At 44.2% G+C, this 19,253-nt stretch overlaps 1 protein-coding gene across 1 annotated transcript in view; it reads right to left on the reverse strand.

Moving 5' to 3' along the window:
• The window catches only part of SLC26A7 (solute carrier family 26 (anion exchanger), member 7), a 113,578-nt gene that overhangs the window by 37,910 nt on the left and 56,415 nt on the right, over nt 1-19,253 (reverse strand). Inside the window, exons 5-7 of the mRNA XM_015406407.1 lie at nt 4,786-4,938; nt 4,313-4,395; nt 630-777 (exon numbers count right to left, since the gene is read on the reverse strand). Coding sequence (XP_015261893.1) covers nt 630-777; nt 4,313-4,395; nt 4,786-4,938 — 384 coding nt within the window. The remainder of the gene's footprint in view (nt 1-629; nt 778-4,312; nt 4,396-4,785; nt 4,939-19,253) is intronic.

The following is a 19,253-nucleotide window of genomic DNA, read 5'->3' on the forward strand; positions in this document are numbered from 1 at the left end:
CCAACCCTTTTATCATTCTAGTTGCCCTTTCCAGCACTTTTTCCAATGCTATAATATCCTTTTTGAGGTGTGGTGCCCAGAACTGTACACAGTAGAGCAGAAGTCCATCAGTGGCTATTAGCCACAAGGTATAGATAGGAACTCTCGGTCTGGGGCAAGCGGTGTACTGTATTCTTGGTGCTTGGGGGGGGGCAACAGTGGGAGGGCTTCTAGTGTCCTGGCCCCACTGGTGGACCTCCTGATGGCACCTGGTATTTTTGGCCACTGTGTGACAGAGTGTTGGACTAGATGGGCCACTGGCCTGATCCAGCATTGGCTTCTCTTATGTTCTTATGTTCAGTACTCCAAATGAGGTTGCACCACTGATTTATACAGGGGCATTATGATCAGTTCACATGAAGATCAGTTCACCTGGAGAAAGTTCACCTCAAGAAAGTTCACCTGGAGAAAATGACCACTTTAGGAGGTGGACTCTATGGTATTAGACCCCACTGAAGTCCCTCCTCTCCCCAAACCCCGCCCTTCTCAGGCTCCACTTCCCAAACCTCCAGGTAGTTCCCAACCCAGAGCTGGCAACCCTAGCCCCCCCCACACACACACACACACTACTTGGAGATGTGAATTTTTACCTGGTTGTCATCCACAGAGTAGTTGAACTTCTTAGCAGAGCCCTGTGCCAGGGCTAGTGATGCTACATAGCCAACTAAAGCCACTCCAAATGCTTCTGTAACTACTTCAGGGAGGATATTCATAGGTGGAGGCCTTGGTGGTGGTATACTGTAAAAGTAAGTACAAAACAAACCTTTGTAACGGTGAACAGTTTGCATTAGAACTGGAAGGCGAGTGAGCCAGCAGAGACAAAGCTGCACTCCCTAAAACATGAAAACCAGAGGGGAAAAACATAGATATTGAAATGGGAAAATGCTGAAAATGTGCTGCTTATCCCATGTGTAGAATTTAATACGGCCTCTTTGTGCGCATCATTTTTAGGGGAACATCCAAAGCTTACGTAACCCCTGTCTAGTAATGGAATGAGCCAGGAAGGGGTGGAGCCTCTCGATGCAGAAAGGTGGAGACTGTGTGGAAAGCAGAGGAGGGAAGCAAGACTACCCTGCTGGGGAGCCTGACCCTTAATTATAGGCTCTCAACACCTTGTTTAAGGTAACTGTGATTTATGTATGGAAACTCAAAGGTCATTTCAGGGGGGATCGCGGGGGATCACAGTTCCCCTGGGTAAGGTATGGGGGTGGGGCACATGACGAAGCCCCGCCCCTGCTTCCGGCCGCCCTGCTTCCGGCCCTCATTCAGCCAGGAGGAGGCAGGAGAAGAGGGAGGGTAAGTTGCTTCCTCCCTGCCTCTCCCCACCCCTGCCAGCCTGGGGCCAGGGATGGCCTTCGCGGGGCTTCCTTGCACTCCCCCCGGCCTTGCAGGTCCACCACCGGACCCCTCATGGGGCTCGGCAGTGGAGCTGCAAGGCCGGCAGCGGCGGCCGGGACCTTTGGGGGCGGGGTGTGTTGCCTTATGACACACTTCCAGTGATGTCAGGGGGTGTGGCCTTATGACACACTTCCGGTGATGTCAGGGGGTGTGGCATATGCTAATGAGTTATGCTAATGAGTTCCCCTAGCTCTTTTTCTACGAAACGACCCCTGTGGAAACTGGTAAGGGAGGGAGACTTTTGTCCTAAATTGAAAGTTTAGAATTATTGCTTTAGGGCTGTGTTCTCTAACGGGGAGTTCATTTGGGAGCCTCATCTTGGAAGCCAGTGCATGGTGGGTTCAGTTGGGGACTTTTTGGGCCACCAACAAGAGGGGAAAGATGGACTTTAGGATGGCAAGCGGTGAATGAAACATCAATTGTTTGGGCTTTTAAAAATCACTGTTCTGTTGTGTTACTAAGATTTATGTTTTTGTTACATGGTATAATGTTAAGTGAAGAGTAAAATGTTTATTCTCTTTAGGGTTGCCAACCTCCGGGTGGAACCTGGAGATCTCCCACTATTGCAATTGATCTCCAGATGACAGAGGTCAACTACCCTGGAGAAAATGGCTACTTTGAAGGGTGGACTCTATGGCATTATACCCTGCTGAGGTCCCTCCCCTCCCCAAATCCCACCCTCCCCAGCCTCCACCCCTAAAGTCTCCAGATATTTCCCAACCCAGAGCTGGCAACCCTCATTCTCTTTGAGTTATTGCAAGAGTCATTCCAAGTTCCACCCCATAGAACCCACAAACTGAGTTCACACTTACAGACTGGATATGACAAAGATGTAGGGTTGCCAGTTTCCCAGTGTGACTTGGAATTCTCCAGGAATTACAACTCCTCCCCCCCTCCAAACTCTAACTTCCCTAGGCTCCACCCCCAAAGTTCAAGGAATTTCCAGGCCAGAGTTGGCACAAGTTTGCAAACGTGTATTGTATAAGTTCATCGGCCAGAAAGGTCCAAACCCAATAAAAATAGGAACGTCTTATTTGTTGAGGCTGGTTTTTACAAGATAATCCAATTGCATGTGTTTCCAAGACATAAAATCTTAACATACTATTGTATTAAATGTGGATGCGAAATATATGCATTATGTTTGTTTTCATTTTTAAGATTTCCTAATTTTCTACATTTTTTTCCAACTGAGGAACAGCAACATGGTCAAACAAGAAGGAAGAAGGGCCACCAGTCTGTTGAAGTAAAGGTGACTTGACATGCCTGAACACTGGGCCAGTTTATGTTTATGTGCACTAGAAACAGTTTATGGGTATGACTTATCTTCCAACTGAATAGGATGCCTCTCCTTGTCTACTGGGTACTTCTCTTTGTCTCCTACTTCTCTTCCTGTGCCTTTTGTATTCTCTTTTTCTCACTGTGGTCTTGCAACAGGCAAGATGTCTTTGTGGGACTCTCCTGTGAGACCATGTCAGGGAAATGTCCAAGGACACATACATTCATAACCCTGAAGCTGGATCAGTTAGCCACTTGGGATAGAGGAAAGTATTCTTTAGCTTAGACTACTACCAGAAGAAGAAGAAGAGATTGGATTTATACCCCACCTTTCACTACCCAAAGGAGTCTCAGAACGGCTTACAAACTCCTTTCCCTTCCCCTCCCCACAACAGACACCCTGTGAGGTAGGTGGGGCTGAGAGAGCTCTTGACAGAAACTGCTCTTTTTCTCAAGAACAGCTCTTATCAGAACTATGGCTTGCCCAAGGTCATCCAGCCAGGTGCAAGTGGAGGAGTGGGGAATCAAACCCAGTTCTCCCAGATTAGAGTCCACGCACTTAACCACTACACCAAACTGGGATGTGAATCTACCTCAATAAAACTAAGGTTTAACTTTTTGCAGTACACTTACCTAAAGTGTTTGCTGTGTGTGATTGCACATTTTCTTGATTGTGCAACTAGATATCTCCAATACAATTAACATGCAACCTTGGGTCTCTCAAAGTCTTTAAAAGGGCCTGTTGGCCTACTTTCTTTTATATGTTTTTGTGACAAATACTGAGGGAATTTTTAAAATAGTGTTATATAAATAGCATTGTTATTTATGCTCTTCATGATGATTCAAGAGCTCAGTAGTTTGCATTTAAACACTGTACAACAAGAGCATAAAGGGCCTTTTAAGGATGACCTTGAAAAAGTGTAGAATACATGCACAGCTACAGCTACAGCTATTTAGAAAGATACTAGTTCTGGTCTTTTGCTAATTTCAGGTGCTGTGTGATTCTTAATTCTCATTCTACAAAAAAAATATTTAAAAGTATAGGTCAAGGAAACGGCTTTTTCAATCAACTCAGCTGTGTTTTGGATTGTTGTTTTTTCTCTTCCTGAGTGGTTCTTGTCATCTTCATTATTTCAGTGCAAAACATTCTATTTAATTCTAGAAAAAGTTTTTGAGCATTCTGATGCCCAGACTGAGGGCAGTATTCAAATACAAAAAAAATGTGAACTGTACTGAGGATACCTATAGGGCTGTCCTGTACTGAAATTGTTCAGAAAGATGCTTTGGTAAAGGGTCAGGCACTACACACTTTACTACTGTGTCCTGTCTCTTGCAGTAAGTGTGCTCATACTAAGTAATTTCTGCACTGTTTAATGTGTCATGTTTAAATGATTAGGCTTTGTTTCAGTTCTGTTTCAGCTTTTTGCTTGTTTTCAGATTTCTGTTGTCCAAACCCTATTGCCCTGTTTATTGGATGCCCCATCCTGTTGATCGTATTTGACATAAACGGTGTAATCTGCTTTGAGAGTAAGAAAGGTGGACTATAAATAATGTAAATTAAAAAATAAATATACATACAAGCATATAAAGAACACATTACCCTTCTGGAATATGTCCCACAACTTCCAGGCCATAGTTGAAGTCCATATCAGCATAGTAGCACGCAACAGAGGTAGCAATTATCTGTGAATCGGGAAACAACAACAAGTTAACATCTTGGAAGGGGGGCTCATAGGTAATAATGTCGCCGCCGCCCGGCAGGGCTCTTTTTGTAGCAGGTACTCATTTGCATATCAAGCGACACACCCCTAATGTAGCCAATCCTCCAAGAGCTTGCAGTAGCTCCTGTAAGAAGAGCTCTGTAAGCTCTTGGAGGATTGGCTACATTAGGGGGTGTGGCCTAATAGGCAAAGGAGTTCCTGCTACAAAAAGAGCCCTGCGGGAAGTCTTGCTCTGACACCTAACTCTGCCACTTTCACTGTGCAGGAGAGAAATGTACGCATGCAGTGGAATCAGGCACCCCCTGCTACAGCAGACTAACCAATAAAAAGCGATGGATAATTTTATACTCACCAAAACTAAATCAATGGGAAGAACCACTTTAATTTTTCCTTTAAATTTTTCATTCAGCTCTTTAACAAGGACAAGCAGCACAATGCTCAGCACAGACAGCAGCAAAGCTTCCAACTGAATGGATTTGATGTTTTCAAAGATGTAGGCATAGATCTATAATGATTAATTTAAGGGAAAAAAGACAAGGTATCAGCCATAAACAAGAAATGCTCAGTGTTTTATCCCAAGTGTTCTAAGTAGTTTTGTGGAGTGGTTACGTGCGCGGACTCTAATCTGGGAGAACCGGGTTTGATTCCCCACTCCTCCACTTGCACCTGGCTGGATGACCTTGGGCAAGCCGTAGTTCTGATAAGAGCTGTTCTTGAAAAAGAGCAGTTTCTGTCAGAGCTCTCTCAGCCCCACCTACCTCACAGGGTGTCTGTTGTGGGGAGGGGAGGGGAAGGGAAAGGAGTTTGTAAGCCGCTCTGAGACACCTTTGGGTAGTAGAAGAGCGGGGTATAAATTCAATCTCTTCTCTCTTCTTCTTCTAGTTATAACAAATGCATATGTATGGACATTATTTATGAATAATGCCCAAAGATTAGTATTATGGTGGTACAGCAGCATAGCAAACAGGACACTTCTGTGCTCAGTCAGGTACTATTTATTTATGAAGCTATCTGCAGGAGGAACAGAAAAATTCAACTAAGTTTTTTCAGCTTATTTTGGTACCTAGTTCTGACTCCTTCAGATGGTATAGCAAAGTGACTGAATATGGAGACCCCTGTGGCCCATCTAGTCCAGCATCCTGTTTCACCATTTACCCCAACCATTTACCTCAGAAGGCCAAGGAACAGGCTATAGACTCCAGAGCCTTCCCCTGATGTTTATTTATTTATTATTTATATTTTTATCCCGCCCTCCCCTACCAGGGCTGGTGTTCTGAGGTTTCTTGCCTCCAGATGTGGATAAGAGCACAAGAGGTGCAGACTTACAATATCACAAGCTGCTATAAAACTGCCTCAAACCAACTGCTGAAAATGCAGTTAGACAGTACTTTCACACATGCTGAATAGTGCACTTCCGATTCACTTGCAATGCACTTTACACCGGAATTTTACTGTGTGAAATGGCAAGATCCACTTGCAAACCATCTCCAAAGTACATTCAAAGTGAATTGAAAATGCATTATTCAGAGTGTGTGAAAGTGCCATGTATGTGTGATCTGTGGAGTTGCCAACTAACCAAAAAAACTGGTCTGGGTTATTCTCATGCCTTAGCAGTGGCTTGGTCTGGAGAAATAAACATGGTCATCTGATCATGGCTGCAGAACAAGCTCTAGTTTAAATGTGCAATCCTAAACAGAGTTAGCCAATGGTCTAAGAATGGTGAAACTCTGATTCCAATGCTTGCACTGTAAGACATTGGGAATTGGTCCATACAAGGAATTACATGAACTTCATACAGTGTTATTTGAAGCTTCTATATGAGAAGAAGAAGAAGAGATTGGATTTATACCCCACCCTTCACTACCCAAAGGTGTCTCAGAGCAGTTTACAAACTCCTTTCCCTTCCCCTCCCCACAACGGACACCCTGTGAGGTTGGTGGGGCTGAGAGAGCTCTGACAGAAACTGCTCTTTTTCAAGAACAGCTCTTACCAGAACTACGGCTTGCCCAAGGTCATCCAGCCAGGTGCAAGTGGAGAAGTAGGGAATCAAACCCCGGTTCTCCCAGATTAGAGTCCACGCACTTCACCGCTATACCAAACTGGCACGTAACCACTACACCAAACAGCCAAGGCACACTGGCAAAATCAGATAACTGAAGAGAGAGATTAAAATTAGGATATTTATTCTCTATCTAGGAAGAACAAAAATGCTAGGAAGGCTATGAGAAGAGATATTGCTGTTCCATCAGAATGGAAATGAACATTCTAAACTAGCCAGCTTCCACGCAGGATATTACATTTGGAACTTTTTGGCTGCTGTTTCCTACTATAGAATGGCAAAAGATTACACTGCAGTTTTGAAATATATTTGAATAAAAATTTATAAGATGATCTTCTAGCCCTAGTATGCCTGGGAAAGAGAGTCGCAATGCAACAGGAACACTGTCATCATAGCAATGGCAGAAGAAACAACCACTAATATGGCACAACCAACTGACGCTCCTATAGCATTCCTGGGTAGTCCATAGCCACCCACCAGTTATGACACTGCATGCTGACAATGCCCCCTTCAGTGACATTAATCAGTCAATCCACAGCAAATGGCTGAATAACCCCATGACATCACCCACTTTGCAATCAGGCAGCCGGACTTCAGAGGCCTTCCTCAGTACGGAGACTACCATGGCACAGGGTCCAAAAGGAAAGCAACTGACAGCCTTAGCCACAAGCCACAGGGAGACTGGGTTCTAATCATGATGGTCATTCTGACTGCTTAAACGTCACTGGGTGTTCTTTAAAGTGTTCTCTTTGGGGGTTACTTGTAAGAAATAACCCCTTTCTTTCAGATTATACTAATTACTCAATCAAATATATGATTCCAGACCTCTTTGTTGTTTTAAACTACTATGGACATAAGTAGAGATAACATCCCTCTCACAGATTTAGTCTATGAACAGGATTATTCTACTTGATATCCCACCTTTAACCAGAAATAATCCATGCTGTTCAGATTATTTCTGGATTGGTGCTTTCCCCACAAACCCAGATTAAGGTTTACCGCACTGATGCAAGTCAGTGTCTTCATCAACCCATGTCAATACATCAGAATTCAATCCCATAAGGTGAGCTTTCTAGATCCTTTATGTATTTCTTCCAGAGCCTGGAGAATACTCCATGCATGTGTTCATGCAGGAAAAATCCATATGGGTAGAAGTGGGCAAGACTCAGGAATTCAGAGAATTCTGGATTTGGGCAGCAGACAAAGTTATTGCACACATCTGTCAAAATACAGGGATACAGCTCAGGGTTTTATCTTTTTCATGCTTGGTTTGAAAAAAAATGGTAGATGACTCATACACTTGGAAGGGTGGACAATAAAACCGCGACCTCTACCCACATGCTGGCCTTATATAATCAAACAATGAAGATGTTATACTAGATGGTTTGGGATTTGGCAGCGAGAACATCATGGTTGCCCAGAACTGTGTGTTGAAGCGAGCCTGTGGCTTTGGCTCAGGGCCCCACCAGGAGCTGTGACTGACTAGGATAAAAGACAGAAACTTGGACTGCCTTGCCAGCATGTCAGCAAAGCCATCCATGGCTCAGAAGCTACCAAAAGGCAGATCCAAAGAGCAACTAGTAAGCAAAAAGAAAAAAGAGCTGGACTAAATCCCACCATCAACTATTTAAAGATGTCATCATACTCTACGAATTGCAAGTTTATTTCAAACATCTGTCTTCTGTTGAAGATAGACCACATTTGCCAGTCCAATTGGAGCAATTGTGTTTTTAAGGCTTTACTAAGAGTCGTTGAGTAATGAAGCATAATTAGGGCACTTACAGACAATAATTTTTGTGAGTTATCATCACCTACTTTGTTGTTTGCTAGCACTTTTCATATAGCAAAACAGATGGAATTTATTTATTGATCTGCTTCATTTGATACTCCAACTATCTCCCCAACAGGGACTCAAAGTGGCTTAAGTTCTGCTCATCTCCTCCATTTTATCCTCACAACAACCTTGTGAGGTAGATTAGGCTGAGAGCATGTGACTGGCTCAAGGGCACCTAGCAAGCTTCCCTGTGTCTCAAATCCCAGTCTAACCACTACACTGCACTGGCTAGCATCACCCTCTTGCACTAACTGGTATTTTCTGATTTCTGATTATGAACTTCTCTCCCCTGCTGGGGGTTCGGTTTTAGGTGGACTCAGGGCCCTGAACCGCCTCATTTCTCTGCTGATCCCGAGCAGTGGGGCTTAGCTACTGGGTGCCTCAGCTGAGGACCCACATTTTGATTGTGAACTCCTCTCCCCTACTGGGGTTTGGGTGCTAGGTGGACTCAGGTTTCTGAGCCACCCCATCTCTCTGCTCAAGTCGAGCACAGTGGCTTAGCTACTGGGTGCCTTGGCTGAGGACCGACATTTTATAGTCTCCTGACTGTGAACTCCTCTCCACTGCTGGGGTTTGGGCGTTAAGTGGACTCAGGGCTCTAAGCCACCCTGTCTTTCTGCTCTGATTGTGAACTCCTCTCCACTGCTGGGGTTTGAGTGTCAGATGAATTCAGGGCTCTGAGCCACCCCATCTGTCTGCTCTGATTATGAACCAGTAGTGAGCCTTCTCTCTGATATCTCCCCAAAAAGTACTTTCCTGTGGGCACCTTCTTTGGGGGGGTGTCATAATTTGACCCCCTAAATTCAATCTGCACATAATTTAGAAGGTATATAGAGAAGGATTAGGGGGAGGTCCCCTGCGAGTTTGATGCATCTAGCTTGCACAGGGTCCATTCTCTACAGTCCTGAATCTCCTGTACTTGTGCCTGTCATTTACCCAGAAAGCCCTTCTGTGAAGACATCTTCTTTGTAGGGCCATAACTCAGATCCCCAAGTCCAATCTGCACATAACTTAGAGAACATGTAAAGAAGTACTGAGGGAGGTCTTCTGTGAGTTTGATGCCTCTAGCTTGCACAGGGTCCTTTCTGTATATCCCTGAATCTCCTGAACCTGCACCTGTCATTTCCCCAGAAATCACTTTCCTGGGGGCACCTTCTTTGGCGGGGGGCATAACTTGGACACCCTAAGTCTACTCCTCATCAAACTTGGAGGGCAGGTAGAAGAGAGTCAGCTGATGATTCCCTGTGAGTTTTGTGTCTCTAGAACACCAGGGAGGCACTCAACCACATCACAAGCTGAGCCAACCTAGCTCCTAAAAGTTCCTGATGGTTTGTGTTTTGCAAACCCAGCATGCCACGAACCAAACCACGTTTTCCTGGTTTGTGCCCATCCATAGAGGTGAAAACCCTGGGTTGCTGGAGAATTGGAGGGGAGGGGATAACATGAAATCCACTAGGCAGGTGGAAGGAGTGTGTGGAAACTTGGGCTCTTAGTGAGGCAGATGGCAGCTAGGAGGTGTGAAAGTTGCAAAGGGGAATCCACAGATACTGGCCAGGTCACCCCAGAAAGCCCTAACTAAACACTTGAACACATGAAGCTTACACCAAATGAAACCACTGGTCCATCACGATCAGTATTGACTTCTCATACTTGCAGTGGCTCTCCAGAGTCTCAGGCTAAGGACTTTGACATCACCGATCACCTGATCTTTCTTTTTAACTAGACATGCCAGGGGGTTGAATCTGGGATCTTCTGCACGCAAAGCAGATGCTCTACCATTGAGACACAGCCCCTCCCCCAGTAGTTGACCCTGGCCATTTTACTTATGTTTTTGAAGCCCCACTAACTAAACCAGTGGATACTCACTGCAGTATGAGAACAGTAAAAATGCTCAAAAAGAGCAACAAAACCAACCATCAGTTAACAGTGCAGTCCTAAGCAGAGTTACATCCTTCTAAGCCCATTCAAATCAATTGATTTAGAAGTGCGGAATTCTGCTTATGGCCACACTGTCAACCTCCCAGTGTATGGATATGAATACAGAAACCAACCCATACAAATCCAATCAGCAGTAAAACGCCTTCCTCAATAGAAAAAAATCTGACACGTTTCCAGAAAGACTGAAGGCACCTGGCCAGACAGAACCTCCTTTGAAAAAAGTTTTGCAGTGATGGCACCACTGTGGTGGAAGACATGGTTCTCTGAAAAGTTACACCAAGCTCATTGGCTTCTATGGATTTAGAAAGATGTAACTGTACTTTGGATCACACTGGAACCTAGTGGCAGTTTAAAGGCTGAAATAATTTTATTCCAACATAAACTTTCATGGATTACAACCTGAGATGGGCTCCAGTCCAAGAAAGTTTATGCTGGAATAAAATCTTTACTCTTTAAGAGGCCAAAAGACTCTTATTTTTATTCCAGCACCACGTTAAACTTTGCCCCTGCCTTCCTTCCTCTTTCCTCTCCATATTAAAAACCAAAATTCAGAGTTTTCAGAATGACACATTTCTGCTTCTGGATTATTGCCATTCTCCCAGTTGCTTGCTAAACAATGCGCTATGTAGCTGCCTGAAGCATTACTACTAACACTGAAGGGATGGGGATTTGTTCATGAAATGCAGAACTGGTTGATTTAGATAACAGTCTCTCTACTTGGAATAGAATATTTTATGAGACTGAAGCCTACAGTTTAGGATCTAGATGAGAGCTTGGTCACCTGGCACTTCCAATCTATTGCGATTAAAATTAATAGATGAAGTGAATTTATGAACACTGGACCTCTGTCTAGGGTTCTGCTATTTCGAGTTCACTTACAATGCCTTCCCTTATGTGCTCTATGTGCTCTCCCCATAAAATACCTAGCTACAGATCTGTATAGAATGTGTTATAATATACTGAGCTCAAGGTTACTGGGATATTATCACAGTAGCCATGGGTTCTACTGATACTCTAAGCCAATTTCCATGTTCAAGATAAGGAAAACCCCTCGAAATCATGCAGACATGCTGCCTGTGTGTTCCTGCACTTCTGCGATAGAACTCCCATTCAAGAAACCCTGTGCTAAAGATCTTTTGAATAACACAAATATGGACCCTAATCCTGTAACTCCACAGTACACCTGGGGTTTCGCTGAACACAGATGTATATACAAAAACACAGCAAGACTCCATCAACGAGGATGCATTTTTTTGCTTCCCAATTTGCTACCTTATAGATAGCTTTAAAAGGGGATTCAAGAGATTCGTAGAGGTTAGGTACATCAGTAGATACCAATATAGTAACTAAAGGGAATCTCTAAATCCAGGTCCAGAGGCAGGAAACCTCTGAATACCAGTGTCAGGAGGTAACATCAGGGGCAGGCTGTGGCCTTTATGCCTGTTTGTTGGTCATCCAGGACAACTGGTTGGCCATTGTATGAAACATAATACTGGACTAGATGGATCATTAGTCTGATACAGTAGGGCTCTTCTTATGTTCTTATCATAATGGCTCAGGAACAAAATAGGATTGCTCAGATGGAATGTTCTCTAACATGAGAACGTTATTCAGACCAAGTACTTGTACTGAGGGTCTGGAAATGCATTTGAATCCTATGAATATTGGGACTGCAGCTGTATATACATAGTGTGGTATACTAATCAAAGAACAGATTTGTTGATGCATCAGCAAGTCAATGTATAACTTGCAAGTGCAAGTATAAAGTCAGACCGTTAAGGTTAGATCCCCAAACGGGTACAGCTGTTAAAGCAAACAAATTAGTCACAAAACTGGAGCTGTCTCTAACATCGATCCCCCTTTACAGGCAAAAGGTCCCTATTAACATTTCTTAAAAGTGTTTTTCTCCAACATTTGGTCGCCAAATGCAACACAGTTTGGGAATAAAGTTGCCTTACAAAAACAATTTAAATCTAAGACTTGAACATTTTAGTTAAGGTACTTTGTTCATAAAAATTCAGAGTCCTGTGTCTAAGTGAGGACATTGACTTTTTTCCTGACTTTCTTCTTATTTTCAGAAAACTTGCAACACAGCATTCCAGCTCTCAGGTGGCATCCTGCCACCCCTTGTCCTGAAAACCAGGATTGGGAGTTGTAAGATTTATTTTTAATACTTCACTTGCTGCATTTTTCAAGAGTGCAAAAGAAGCCAAGTACAGCTAGAGCTAGCCAATTTGAACAATGTATATGGCATGATCCTTTCACGTGTGGGCATATGGAGGAATCCCCATGGGGGAATAACAGAGTCCTGTTTTTGCCTGCCCACACGTGGCATATGCACCTGGGCACTCTCAACGGAACAGGTCATTACTGGGAGGAGTGAGAAAGCCTGCCAGATTTCCCTCTGGTCCCCCCCCCCCAACACTCAGCCCAGTCAAGGAATGCATATTCCAAGCAAGTCTGGACAAGGAAAAGAGAGGTGTTCATGGGTCTCCCTTCACCTGTAACGATGTGATGCAGAGCAACCATATGCTCTCAGAAAACAGGGCCCTCACACCGTAGGAAGGAGGAGGCTCCATACATAGCTGCAGCCTGCTACTCCTTTGAAGGGAAGGATTTTCCATTCTGTCATGATTTACATATCTCCAATAATATCATGGCTAAAACAGAACTTCTTACAGTTGGGTGTGCCATGCCTGAGAGGCAATGGAGATGATGGGACCATTAGGGGGATGTTCCAGCTGTCTTTTCATACTGTGGGGCCAGGGTTCAAGTATGTGGATGGGTCAGGCAATGACTCTGGAAAGGTGTAAGACAGAAGACCTGGGTTCATTCCAGATGATGCCATGAACTTTCAAAATGTGGGCCAAAGCAGGGAAACAGAAGCAGCAACCTTTTGAAAAAGTGGTTTTGCAAACCAGTGGTTGGTACAACCCAGTATTGGATATTAACCATTATTGCCCCCCAAGCTGGAATAAGGAAACAGACAAGAAGTTGGGTACTAATGGGCCACTTTATTGAACTAAACACCAAAACACAAACAGCAAGGGCAGGACAGGTTGTGGCATGGCCGAGGCCAGGGGACTCGAGACCCCTCCCTCGCCATGAGAACTAGGGTGAGCCACCCAGCCCCAGATGACTGCCAAGGGAATATGGCTCGTGTCCGGTCAGCATGGCAATCGGATAATTACCAGGGAACCACCCCTGGGCTGCAAGGCTCAAAGGGAGGTGAATCCTGGCAACCCCGTAGGCAGTCTGCTTTCCCTGCCCCAGGCCGCATGGCCCAAGGACTGTACTGGCATGATCCCTATGCCCCCAAAGGGGTTATCAGCCAATGCTCATCATGCCGCAATCTGTATCGAATGAAATCCTGCCAACTAAAGTGACCACCTATTTAAAGCCCAGCCACACCAAGCCAATTTCCCAATCCTCGACAGCAATACAAGGTAGGCAAAAACACCCCCTCCCAAGGCCAATCCAAGAGGGGGTGAAAAATTCCAACCTGGCTCCCAAAAGGGTGACCAGCCAGAGCCTGAACTGCCAGAAGGGAGGGAGGCTGGGCCGAGCGCGAGGTGAAAAATGAGGGCGGGAAGCGTGGGCCGGCTTAAAGAACCTCTGGCCCCGCCCCCTTAGCCCCAGATGCAGCTTTTGCGGCATCATCCCTGCCTCCTCTCCTCACTGGGAGGCAAAAGCGGCCCCCCAGCCGTATTCCTAATTTATTTTTATGCTACACAGTTCCTTTCCTTCTTCAAAGCTTTTTATGCCTTCACTGTCACCCTAGAAGATTCACAACAGCATTTATTTGGAGATATAATTCCCAAATGTAACCAGTTATAAAGGAGGATAGGGCTCCTGCACTTTCATAGTTAGATGAGGGGACTTTTGTAGGAGTAATTTTGTAGGTGCTAGGATAGGAGAAGGTGCACCTGCTAAAATTCCAATTCTACAAAACTGTCAAAGACAAAGGAGCACATTGATCACCCTTGAGAATTCTCACATAGTTTGCCACTTTGAAGCCTGTGAACATACAGATGTTCCTTTAATCAGATTGGTCCACCTAGCTCAATACTATGACTGGCAGCAGTCCTCCAAAATTTCAGGAAAAGAAAGGTTTCTTACTAATCCCTGCAATCAGTTAACCAGAAATGCCACGGACAGATCCTTGGGTCTTCTAATCATGTGCTCTGCCACTGTGTTATTTGTAGGGCAGCCATCATCCAGGTGGTGGCTGGAAATCTCCAGCGATTACAACTGATCTCCAAGCGACAGAGATCAGTTTACCTGAAGTGGCCGCTTTGGGAGGTGGACTCTATAGCATTATACCCAACTGAAGTCCCTCCCCCCCCAAACCCTATCCTCCTCAGGCTCCACCCCAAAATCTCCAGGTACCCTGAGCTGACAACCTGAGGTACTGGCCAACAATCTCTTATCAAATAAAACTAAAAATAAAATAACTAGTTCCTATGTTGCAGGCACAAATATGTCAGTGGATTTCCATCTCTTCTTTATATGTTGAAAAAAATCTATCTGGGCAATACCCATACATTGACAATACATTGAGAAATAGCTTGCAGCCAGTTCAATACTGCATTTATTGCACCATGTGTGTGATGTTTGGCCCCTTGAACATATGAAACTACCTTATATTGGGATAGACCATCAGTGTTTTCTCTTCTGACTGGCATCATCTCTTTGCAGAAAAAGCTGTTTGTGATACGTTACCTGAAGATGCCAGGGACTGAGTCTGAGACTTTTTGCATGCAAAGTGTAGGTCAAAGGTGTAGGTCCTGCTGTGGAGCAACAACTCCTCCTCTTAAACAGGGAGACGCAACAGGAGGGAGACGCACTGGAAGAGGCAGAGCTGGCATGAGGTGGGACCAATGCCAAAGCCTGATGGCTTCCCAAGGACCCACTCCTGCTGTGAAATAAGCGTGGTTCTGTCCAGGGCACCTTAAAGACTGCCATTTGCCATTGCAAACTTCACCAAGAGTCCCCAGGTGCAGTCAATGTCAAAGATTATGGTTTCAGGATGCTTTAGGCCAGGGACAATAAAAACAAGAGGTGGTACAGCAATTGAGCTCTATAGCAATAATTCCCCCAAAGTCTCTAATAACTCTCCCTTAAGTAACAAGACTCATAGGATTGAAGCCTCACAAGACTGTACTTTTTTTAAAAAAAGAATATTTTAAGCCATAATAATTTATTTAGGTCTCAGAGTCCAGATACAGTGTGCTCTTTTTATGTTGTCTTTCCTAGAAATGGGGGGGAGGGGGTTGAGGTAACAAGTGTAATGGACTTAAGTTGGAAGATTTGCTCTTTTATTTGAATATTGATTTGTTAACTTTAGATCATTTGTGTGACTTTATGGGTTGGATCCAGACTAAATGGGCAATTTCCCCTGATTCCCCTTTCCCACTGCAGACCCCCCCACACACTTGGAATTCCTGTCTGCCCCACCTTTACAGAATTCAGTGTGCTGTTTTGGTTGGTTGAAACTGCAGGAGCTCTTAATAATGTGCACCAGCTGAGGGGAATAGAATAGGACTTAGGAGTTTTCTTGCAAGGAGGGCAAAGAACCATGCTCTCTCTGTAGGGGTGCAGGCTCTGGGGCTAGTCCATAACTCAGTGTTTAAAAGGTACAGCTGGGAGCAGTAATATCAAGACCACCAATGAGTTAGAATGGCGGAAGTGTTTCACAATGAAAAATAACAGCCAGCTAGAGTGTTGGAAATTATTTCTCAATTATAAATGTCTTGTGAATCTACATTATGAATCAGAATGAGAGTGATGAGGGAACAAAAGGCAATTCTTTCTAAGTGTCTGGGATTGTTTCTATAGAATCTTAAACACACTATGCTTGACGAACTGTGGGACCTACCTGCCTTAGGGAAAAAATTGGGCTCTTTTTTGACATTAAGTGTACAGTGTAGAAATGTACAAAACCACTTTTCCACTGAAAGCCACACATTTGCACTATGGCTGCATCCGCAGGGTGATGGTTTTCTGTGCTGTTTTCATGCAACCAAGTGTCAGCTAGCTGCCATTTTTCATGTGTACCTGTCCTTTCCTGACTGTGGCGCTACAGCACATGCTTGCTTGCTTGCTTTGCTAGCTTGCTGTAAACAGCGATAGGGAGGCACTCCTGAGACCGTGCAAACTGGCTCTGCCAGACTGGGTTATCTGACTAACCTTGGGGAAGAGGGAGGGCTTGCGTTCCACCGTTGGTGTGAATATTTCTGCTCTCATGAGGCACGGAGACTCTCCCGTTCATTATGTAACCTCCCACCGGGAGAATTCCCCCGCGCGCGCTTGGATTTCATTTGCTTAGCCATTTGCAGCATCACGCTATATGAAAGGCTGCATCCACCCCATTGTCATTCCTAACAATATCCCTGTAGACCATGGTAACAGACCTGTAATCTAATAAAGCATAACGTTTCCCTGGAATCGTGTGTGGAGATTTACTTCCTGTTGATTCTGACACCAAGAAATCAAAATGTTATAAGATTTCTCTTTACCTAGGGTTGCCAGGTCTTGCTGGGCTTCCAGCAGGGGGCTCCTGGGTCCATCCCGGGATCTTCCTGCACACAGACAGCTATGACATCACCCATAAGTGATGTCATCACGCCAGGCATGTCACACATCAATATTCTAGCATTTCAGCCAAAATGCTAGTGTCGACACATGACATGCCCAGAGTGATGATGTCACTTCTGGGTGACATCACCATGCTGACAACATCAATGCAGGAAGGGGCTATTTGGGGGTGGGACTTCCCCCACCAGCGAGCTTACTGGTGGCAGATTGGAGCACCCAAAATTGGGGGAAACCCCAACCCAACTGTGGGTCTGGCAACTCTTATCTTTACCAGAGGAAGCAAATTCAAATAGGAAAAGAAAGTGATTAAAGGAGAAAAGATAGGCCAAAGAGGAGGCACCAAATGGAAAGGGGTGTAGTTAAAAGAGAAAGGGACTGTACCAAAGGGGAAAGGTGGCCTGGTTATCTACTGTCACTAAGGGCCCATAAAACATGGAACTGGCCCTGGGAAGAGGCATTACTTGTGTGATATGATGCATACACTATTAGAGGAACCATATGGGTGGAAGCTTTTACACAGACCCCAACTTCTGTGACACTAACCACAGAAGAGGTGGCAGCCACTTCAGATGTAAGGAGAGTCTTATATACAACAAAATGTGTGGTTGAACTGAATTATGGGTTGCTGTAAACTGTGGTTTATACCCAAGTTCCTTTGAAACGTGTGTATCTCATGGGATCTGCACCTTCAAAGTAGAGTTGTTTTCACCATATATGTCTTATTTGCTCATACTGAATTATGATCTCATTCAATTTTTAAAAAATGTTTCATTGGCTTGTTTTCCTTATGACTTTCCTATTCCACTCTATTAACAGTCTTGGTCCCCACTACGGGGCCCTTTTTGTGCCAAAATGAGAGGGGGGGCTTAAATAAGTGGCAGCTGTGAAAAAGAATACAAAAAAGTAAGAATTAAGCAATACACTACGATTCAAAGGTAGAACTGTTTTTTAAAAAACAAAGACAACAAAACCAAACAATGAAACTGTTTCCAAATTTGCCTTTTGCTATGCAGTTCTGCATGCTGAGCTGCACATAATTACTTAACTCTATTTTTTTCATACAAAAGCTAAAAACCATGGCAACTCAAATTACCAAATTTATTGCACAGTGTTCAGGATAGTGACACTGGCCCCCCTCCAAAGGAGCCCATATGTGCTGACATGCACATGTGATTTTGTCTAATTTTTACCAGCCCCTTTAAGAGGGAGCTGTCTTTTCTAATAAAAATAAAATGACCACTTTAAACAAAAATGTCAACTCTAATCCCACATAATAAATCCAGATTTTTTTAAAAAATAGGCTTTGTTTTTGCATCTTTTTTACAACTATACAAAAAAGGAACAAAAATCTAGGATGCAGTCGACTAATGCAGCACCTTGCAGGTTGTATTCTGGGGGATTCTGGAGATTCTCCAAAGCTTAACAGGAATTCCTCCATGAGAGGGTCAATAATGATGGTTTCCCTCCAAACATCCCTGAAAGAAAGCCTTCTCTAGAACTATTTATTTATATATTTAATTAACTTATGCCCAGTCTTTCTCTCCAATGGGGACCCAATGTGGCTTACATCATTCTCCTTTCCTCCATTTTATCCTCACAACAACCCTGTGAAGTAAGATAGGCTGAGAAGTGTGACTGGCCCAAGGTCACCCAGCAAATTCCCACTGCACAAGTGAGGATTCGAACCTCGGTCTCTCAGAGACTAGTCTGATACTCATAACCACTGCACCATACTGGCTCTCACTACTGACCTTCCCTTGCAACATGCTGCTTAAAGAGAACATTGGGTGTACAGAAGCCCAAAACTGACATGTGTCACAGCAGGTTCTGGGAGACCCAGTTCAAATTCCTACTCCGCCCTGAAAGCTTGCTGTGTGACCTTGGGCTAGTCACACGCTCTCAGCCCAACTTACCACACCAGGTTCTGGTGAGGATAAAATTGGGGACAAGAGAATGATGTAAGCTGCTTGGGGTTCCCATTGAGGGAGAAAGCAAGATATCAATGAAGTAAATAAATATAGTAACTACCACACATAAAAGTGCTTGTTTCAGACATAACGTGAAACCATTGGTTTGGGCATGGTTATTCTGCACATTTGCCCTCCCTCTGTGTTTTCAAAGTTGTGGAGTCAGTTTATTTTCTTCCACACATACCTTCAGTGATGAGGATTTTTAAGGGAGGATGCTGTTGTCATCAGTGGTGTCATCAGTGACATCATAGTACTTCCCCTTTTAAAAAAAACCCCAAAATATTGACATATCGCTGGAGTATTGTAACAGTAGGCTAGACAGGTTCTCTGAATTCACATTTTTCATTTTTTTAAAAAAAGGAAGTCTCTATCCGCTTCCATCCTGGAGATATAAGGACAAAGGCATATCTCTGCAAGGGAAA

The sequence above is a fragment of the Gekko japonicus genome, unplaced genomic scaffold (assembly GCF_001447785.1).
Source record: "Gekko japonicus isolate JY-2015 unplaced genomic scaffold, Gekko_japonicus_V1.1 scaffold3060, whole genome shotgun sequence".
In the NCBI taxonomy this organism is placed as follows: Eukaryota; Metazoa; Chordata; class Lepidosauria; order Squamata; family Gekkonidae; genus Gekko; species Gekko japonicus.